Source organism: Coenobita brevimanus, chromosome 88, assembly GCF_032717465.1.
Source record: "Coenobita brevimanus isolate Jiangsu-jjx chromosome 88, ASM3271746v2, whole genome shotgun sequence".
NCBI classification, from domain to species: domain Eukaryota; kingdom Metazoa; phylum Arthropoda; class Malacostraca; order Decapoda; family Coenobitidae; genus Coenobita; species Coenobita brevimanus.
Window position 1 is genome coordinate 10,325,162 of NC_137041.1, and position 8,089 is coordinate 10,333,250.

At 43.2% G+C, this 8,089-nt stretch overlaps 1 protein-coding gene across 1 annotated transcript in view; it reads left to right on the top strand.

The window, feature by feature from the left end:
- Positions 1-8,089, top strand: part of LOC145411174 (zwei Ig domain protein zig-8-like) — a 31,928-nt gene that overhangs the window by 20,863 nt on the left and 2,976 nt on the right. The window contains exon 4 of the mRNA XM_080281229.1: positions 430-557. Within this exon, the coding sequence (XP_080137355.1) occupies positions 430-557 (128 nt within the window). The remainder of the gene's footprint in view (positions 1-429; positions 558-8,089) is intronic.

The window sequence follows — 8,089 nt, forward strand, 5'->3', positions numbered from 1 at the left end:
GAAAATGAGACAGCGTTAAGGGAAGGGAGGGAAGTGAAGGGGAGGACAAGAGTGCTGAAGTGGAACGAGGTAAAGGAGTGGGTAAGAGGGATGCAGTGACGCGGCGTAGAAAAGGGACCAGGGTGTTGAAGTGGAAGGGGCGAGGTGATGAGATGGAGAGCTGTTAAGGCTGAGAGAGAGAGAGAGAGAGAGAGAGAGAGAGAGAGAGAGAGAGAGAGAGAGAGAGAGAATGCAAATATTCATACAATGCAAGAAGTACAAAGAGTTTCTATGTATCTGTCAATTTATCTATTTATCCATCTTTCTATCTATCTACCTATCCACCTATCTATCAGTTGACAGGTACTTTTCTCTTCAAATATATCTCTACATTTACCACTCATGACACAAACTCCTTCCCACTCTAACCTGTGTCTGTCCCCCCACCAGTGCCCACGGCGGAGATGGTGGGGGAGGGTTCAGTGTTCCTGGATAGAGGCAGCACTTTGAACCTCACTTGCCTGGTTCATTTCAGCCCCACACCGCCTGAGTTCATCCTGTGGTACCACCGAGACAAGGTAGGTGAAGGTAGATAGATAGAAAGATAGATAGATAGAGAGAGAGAGAGAGAAGGGGGGGAGATGATGTAAGACAAGTGAGACACGAAGGAGGGAGAAGCAACGATTTTAGAGATTCTGTTCTCCTTCCTGAAAATAATTGTTCTCAAATGGAAGTCAGTGGATGCCTGATAAAAAAGATATTGTTATTGCAGCACCAAAGCAGAAATACGACTCGAAAAATGCTTAAATTTATTCAATAAACAGAGATACAAAAGTTTAGTAAGGAAATAAAATATAAAACAGCATTGACAAAAAGGCAGTGGAGTAAATATATGAGGTTCGGCTGGCTTTTTACTTGCATTTTTTTGGGCTGGAGAGGGACGCCTTCACACGGTGGCTTTAGTATAACCGAGCTGCTCCTCTGTCCATTTATACAAACGTCCTTCTTCTTCCTCCCTATCCCCCGAAAGGAGGATGGTGGACTGCAGGAGAGGGGCATCTTTAGCCTGCAGTCCACCAGCTTCACGTTTCAGATGAACCTGGGGCCACCACCACCACCACCACCACCACCACCACCACCACCACTACTACTGCTGCTACTATTACTATTACTACTGCTACTACTACCACCACCACTTATACTACTTCGCTATTACTACTGCACAACCAAGCATTTTTGTCTTCAAGCACTTTAAAATATTATCTTCTTCCTTTCCTTTTCTTATTGTTTTCACCATTCTCTGTGCGTTTCATATATTTCCTTTTGTGCCACCTTTTGGCATCAATTATCTTATTTCTATAAAGCCACGTTGAATCACTCACTGTCAGCTTCTGCATGTTACGTGTATCCGGTATACTGATTTATAGTCAGACTTGAATATTCGTTTTCCATCTTTTTTTTTTTTTTTTTTTTGCATACTTATGGGTGCTTGTTCGTGTATACAACTTTGAACATAAATATGGACTCACTTCGTATCGTTTCGTATCGTTTCTAAAGGCTCCAACATGCTTGTATGAGTCGGCCTTGGTCACCTAATGGCGGCTCACCACGCTGTTCGATCTCTGGCAGCTTTCCTATTTAGTCCCATTTCCCTGAGGTCACACTCTATGACCTCGTCCCAGATCTTTTTCGGTCTGCCTTTCGCAACCCTACCCCCGACGTTCACATTTTTCACTTTCCGCACTCAGTGGCCATCCTCCATCCTCTCCACATGCCCAAGCCATCTCAATCTACCCCTCCTTATCACAGCACCCATACACTCCAGTCCCATCCTTCTTTTCAACTCTTCAATCGTAAACCTAGCCCCCCCCTCCCAGGCCTCGCATTCAAGGACTCACTATACATCCATCTAATCTTTGCCATTTCTGTACATTTGAGCCTACGAATATCCTCTTCAAAACGATAAATACCGATACAGTGAGCAATAAACTTAGCAAGCCTTTGACGTGATCTTTATGGCTTAACAACTTTCCAGAATATAATGTCAGAGTTTCAATTCTGTTCGGTTAAAATGTGCAGCGATATTATGTTCCATAAATGTTTACGTTTCCAATGATGACGAAAATGGATGTCCGAAGATGTGAGATTCTTGCAAATGTTTGAGGAAATTTTTTGAGTCGATGTTTTACTTACTAAAGCTGAGGATGTCATGAGAGAGAGAGAGAGAGAGAGAGAGAGAGAGAGTTTGTGAGCTGTTCGTGTAGTTATGAATGATGTATGAGGGAGTTTGTGTGTAGCTGTGAATGATGTATGAGTTTGTGTGTAGTTGTGAATGGTGTACGAGGGAGTGTGTGTGTAGCTGCGAATAATGTATGAAGGAGTTTGTGAATCGTATGCGCAATTACCTAAGGGATGTGAAGGAGGGACGTGAATTGCGCTGGATGTGAGGGAGGGATGTGGTTAAGGGATGTGATGGAGGGACCTGAACTGCGCTAGATGTGAGGGAGGGATGTGGTACGAGGCTGAGGCGCGAGAGTGGCTTGCATTGTTAGGGTGACATCAGGAAGGAGAGGCGGAGGCTGAGCGGCGGAGAGAGGGAGAGTGCTTCATGTTGATGAGATACCTGGGGGATTGTGGTGTGAGAGATGAGGTATGTGTGTGTGTGTGTGTGTGTGTGTGTGTGTGTGTGTGTGTGTGTGTGTGTGTGTGTGTGTGTGAAAGAGGGAGAGAGAGGGGGGGGGAAATGATGATGATTGTGTAGGGGGGACAATGGGATGTGTGATGCTGAGGTGTGTGTGTTCTTACCTAATTGTTCTCACCTAATTGTATCTTTACAGGAATGAGTCAAGCTCGTACTGTCCTGTGTCTTAAACCATATTTATCGTACATCCTTAAATTTGTGAATTGTTTTGGCACACACTATTTCATTCGGTAGTGCATTCCATTGATCAATTGCTCTGTTTGGGAAACTGAATTTCCTTACGTCTTTATCACCTCTCTTCTTATGCAGTTTTTTGCAGTGTCCTCTTGCTGATGCTTCTCCATATGTTAAGTAATCATTTATGTCTATTTTCTCCTTCCCTGATATGCACTTATATAGCATTAGCATGTCACCTCTTTTCCTTCTCTCCTGTAGTGTTGGTAGATTTAGTTTATTTAGTCTTTCTTCGTAGCTTAGGTCCCTTAAGCTTGGTATCCATCTTGTAGCGGCCCTTTGAACTTTATCAATCTTGTTTATGTGTTTTTTGAGATGAGGACTCCAGACTACTGATGCATGTTCCAGGGTTGGTCTAATGAATGATGTTATTATCCTTCTTAGCATGTCTTCATTTATGTATGTGAGTGCTATTCTCATATTTGCAAGCAGCGTATACATGTTCCGTACCTTCTCGCTGATGTGGTCAGCCGGGGATAGTCTGTTATTGATAATCACACCTAGGTCTTTCTCTCTTTCTGAGAGGGTTTTATTTCCTTACTTATAATCCCAATCAGGTCTTTTTCCACTTTTACCAAACTTGATTACATGACATTTGTCCACATTGAATTCCATTTGCCATGTACTACTCCATTCATGAAGTTTATTTAATTCTTCTTGTAGCTCTTTACAAGAAGAATGTGTGTGTGTGTGTGTGTGTGTGTGTGTGTGTGTGTGTGTGTGTGTGTGTGTGTGTGTGTGTTTATGCGAGGAAGAAGGAACCAAAGGCCAGGAGCCCGCAATTATTGTTCCTTCCAAGAGAAAAACAAGATACAAGAGAGAGCCAAATTCAAGATTCAATCATTACGAGATGCCTGGACATACTGCGTTTGAAAGACTGGAGATCATAGGAAGCAGGGAATACAGACAGAGGGAGATAGTTCCAGAGTTGACCCGTTGCATAAATGAAGGGCTGGGGGTAACGGTTAACTCTTGCATTAGAGAGTTGGACAGAAAAGGGATCAGAGTTTGCTGCTAGACGGGTGTTACGCGCCCGTCGTAGAGGTGGAGGAATGCATGCAGACAGTTCAGAGGAGCATTGACAATTGAAGTAGCAATAGAAAAGAGATAAAGATGCAACAGTGCGACGAAGAGACAGAGGTTGAAGGACGTCAGTAAGAGGATGAGAGTTAATGAGACGAAAATCCTTTGACCCCACCCTATTGAGAAGAGCTGTACAGTATGTGGGGAGCCTCCCCACACATGAGAGTTGTACTCTAAACAGGGGCGGATAAAACCCCTGTATAGAGCCAACAATTGTTCAGGGGTAAGAAGGAATGGAGTCGGCTTAGCACACCTAATCTCTTGGAAGCAGATTTGACAAGAGATGTTATATGATCTTTCCAAGATAAGTCCCGAGTAAATGAAACCCCGAGCATGTTCAAGGATGATGCAGGATTAAGCTGAGTATTATTAAACATTAGTGGGTATACTTGTGGAAGATTTTGTTGGGTTGATAGGTGGAAAAACTGAGTCTTTGATGCATTAAAAACAACCAGATTATTTTTACTCCAGTCAGAGATACAAGCCAAGTCAGACATTAGGTGTGCCATAGCCTCATCCCTTACCTGTTGAAGTAACTGGTGAGATGGACGTTGCGGGAACCGAATGGAAAGGTGAAAGGTGGAGTCATCAGCGTATGAGTGGTTAGGGATGTACAGCTTAGAAGGTTATTGATGAATGAAAGGAAGTAGTTGGTGATAGGACAGAGCCCTGAGGAACACCACTGTTGATAGATCTAGAAGAACGATGGCCGTCTACAACAGCGGCTATAGAACGACGAGAAAGGAAGCTAGAGATGAAGGCACAGATAGAAGGATAGAAACCTCAAGAGGGCAGTTTGGAAATTAAAGATTTATGCCAGACTCGATCGAAAGCCTTTGAGATGTCAAGTGCTACGGCAAAGCTTTCGCCAAAGTCCCGAAAGGAGGATGACCAGGAGTCTGAAAGATAGGTGAGAAGATCGCCGGTGGAACGTCCCTGACGGAACCCATACTGACGATCAGAAAGAAGGTTGTGATAGGAAAGCTGTTTTAAAAATTTTCTATTAAGAATTGACTCGAGAACTTTTGAGACACAGGACGTTAAAGCAATTGGACGATAGTTAGAGGGTTGGGAATGGTCATCCTTCTTTGGACTGGCTGGATGAAGGAAAGGTACAAGTTGACAGACAGGGGCGAAAGAGTTTACCTAAGCAGGGTGTAAGCACAGAAGCACAGTTCTTGAGTACAACAAGAGGTACTCCATCAGGCCCATATGCCTTATTAGTATTGAGGGCTGTGATGGCAGAAAATACATCAGCTGAAGAAATTTTAATGTCAGCCATGAGGAAGTCAGAGGGGGAAAGTGTGTGTGTGTGTGTGTGTGTGTGTGTGTGTGTGTGTGTGTGTGTGTGTGTGTGTGTGTGTGTGTGTGTGTGTGTGTGTGTGTGTGTGTGTGTGTGTGTGTGTGTGTGTGTGTGTGTGTGTGTGTGTGTGTGTGTGTGCGCGTGCGTGCGTGCGTGTGTGTGTGTGTGTGTGTGTGTGTGTGTGTGTGTGTGTAAGGGAAATAGTCATGCAATTCAGTAAAACTAAAAGAGAAAGAGAACAAGGAATAGTACAAATGCATGGGTTCCATTCCCAACACTCTTTGACCTTCCCCTTCTCTGCAACACATCTTGAATATTTTATGGTCCATTTTGCTGTCTGTTAGTGTCGTGTGTGTGTGTGTGTGTGTGTGTGTGTGTGTGTGTGTGTGTGTGTGTGTGTGTGTGTGTGTGTGTACGTTTCATTTTAACCCAAATATAGTGTGAATATTCCTACAGTATTCACAAATCATTGTGAGTACTCACTTCTAGGAGTTATATACAGCATACCAGGAAGCTGTGACGTCATAAGTATACTACTGAGCAACAGTCACCTCCTCATCACCAATACACAAGAGCGCTACAAAGGACACAAGTTCAGCACACACACACACACACACACACACACACACACACACACACACACACACACACACACACACACACACACACACACACACACACACACACACACACACACACACACACACACACACACCACGCAGCACCTATTTACGACATTCTCATCGCTCACCACCACTCACCCAACCCGGAGTAAGGCACGAGTATGAGGGTTTGTGGTGGTTGTGGTGGTGTTTGTGGTGGTTGTGGTGGTGTTTGTGGAGGTTGTGGTGGTGGCTAGAGTGCTTGGAAGTGTCATATTTCATTCTGATGCAAGGGTATGACTGGAATTAAGAGAGGACAGAAGGACTACAGCAATACACATTTACACTACACCACACTACACTACACTACAGCACTACACTACTACACGTCTACACTACGACACTACATAATAAATACAAAACATATATCAAAAATTCCTTAGATACAAAATGGCTCGTATAGATACTTAATTGGATCATACTTGGATAAAAACACTTATAGTTATTTTAGTAACATGTAATATTGAAAATAAGTAACAAAATCTTTTTTCTGTTGCTTTACATGACCATTAATATTAATATGTTCAGTAAACGAGTAGAGTCATCTTGTTACCGAGCTTTTTTGTCAAATTAATTATGTTAAATATTGTCGGGCGTGAACATTGGACATACTGTATATGAAATTATGGGCGTGTTATGTACCGTGCTAATTTATCCCGAGGGAAAGGTTTCTGTTTTGGTGATGATGATGATGGTGGTGGTAGTGGTGATGATGATGGTGATGATGGTGGTGGTGGTAGTGGTGGTGGCAGAGGTAATGTTGATGATAATGATGATGATGGTGGTGGTGGTGGTGGTGGTGGTGGTTGTGGTGGTGGTGGTGGTGGTGGTGGTGGTGGTTGTGGTGATGGTGGTTGTGGTGGTGGTAGTGGTGATGATGATGACGATGATGACGATGATGATGGTGGCGGTGGTGGTGGTAGTGGTGGTGGTAGAGGTAATGATGATGATGACGATGGTGGTTGTGGTGGTGGTTGTGGTGGTGGTAGTGGTGATGATGATGATGATGATGATGATGGTGGTGGTGGTGGTGGTAGTGGTGGTGGCAGAGGTAATGATAATGATGATGAAGGTAAAATCTAACGATAGTATAAAATGGAATGATGTTAATTATGGGTGACAGGGAGGACGTTGGTGATGAACACATTTATGGTAGAAGAAATTGAAATATCTAGCTTATACTTAGGAATTAAATAGTAGTGGTGTTAAGACAGGTTGAAATAGTAACTGTGGAAAATATTCTGATAACCATATAATGTTTGTTGATAAAGATTACAATTAGGGCAGAGTTATTAGTATTATCATTGATAAAACAGTAATAGAGGCACTGCTTATCGGCAGGGGATGGTGGTAGTAGATGGCAATGGCTGTGAGAAAGCAGTGTGAAAATTCTAGTGTGGCTGTGATAAGCTGGGGAATAAAAGCATGAGTAGGATATAGAACTGACCTCACAATGATTAGGATTAGAGGAAACAGCAGGAATGACAAAAGCAGTGATGAGATTATTATTATACTGTACATTTAAAGCTAAGAGCAAAGAATTATTGGAAAACGGACTGAACTATAAAAACAAAATGAAAAAAGGAACAAGAAGAGAGGGGGTAATATGTTAGGGCAAATGAGACGGGAAGGATTACGAGGAGGTGAGTGATGTAACGGAGAGGCTGGGAAGAGAGGAGGGAGGGAAGAAGGGAGATGGAGAAACTGAGATACACAGAAAAGGAACAAAAAACGACGAAGGAAACCAGAATAAGAGAAGACATTTTGAAGAGGGAAGAGAAGACTGATGTGGAGGTGAGGAGGGAGAGAAGAGGAAGACAGACGCAACCAGAGATCCCCCCAAACTTGGGGGGGGGGGAACGTATAATGAGGAGAGAGTATGGCGTGGCAGAGAATACAATGCAATAAAAAGAAGACAAAGAGGAAGAGAGACTAAGAACTCAATAAACTTTTTTTTTTTTTTTTTTTTTTTTTTAAGCTGAGCCTCGTCGCATACTAGCTCCGTCGTTATATACAGCCTTCTCCCCAACTTCACCGCTCCCTCCCCCCCACCTGACAGAAACAAACAAACAGACAGACTGAGGAAGGGAGGGAAGGAGGGAAATTCTCAACACTGGAGTGAAAATA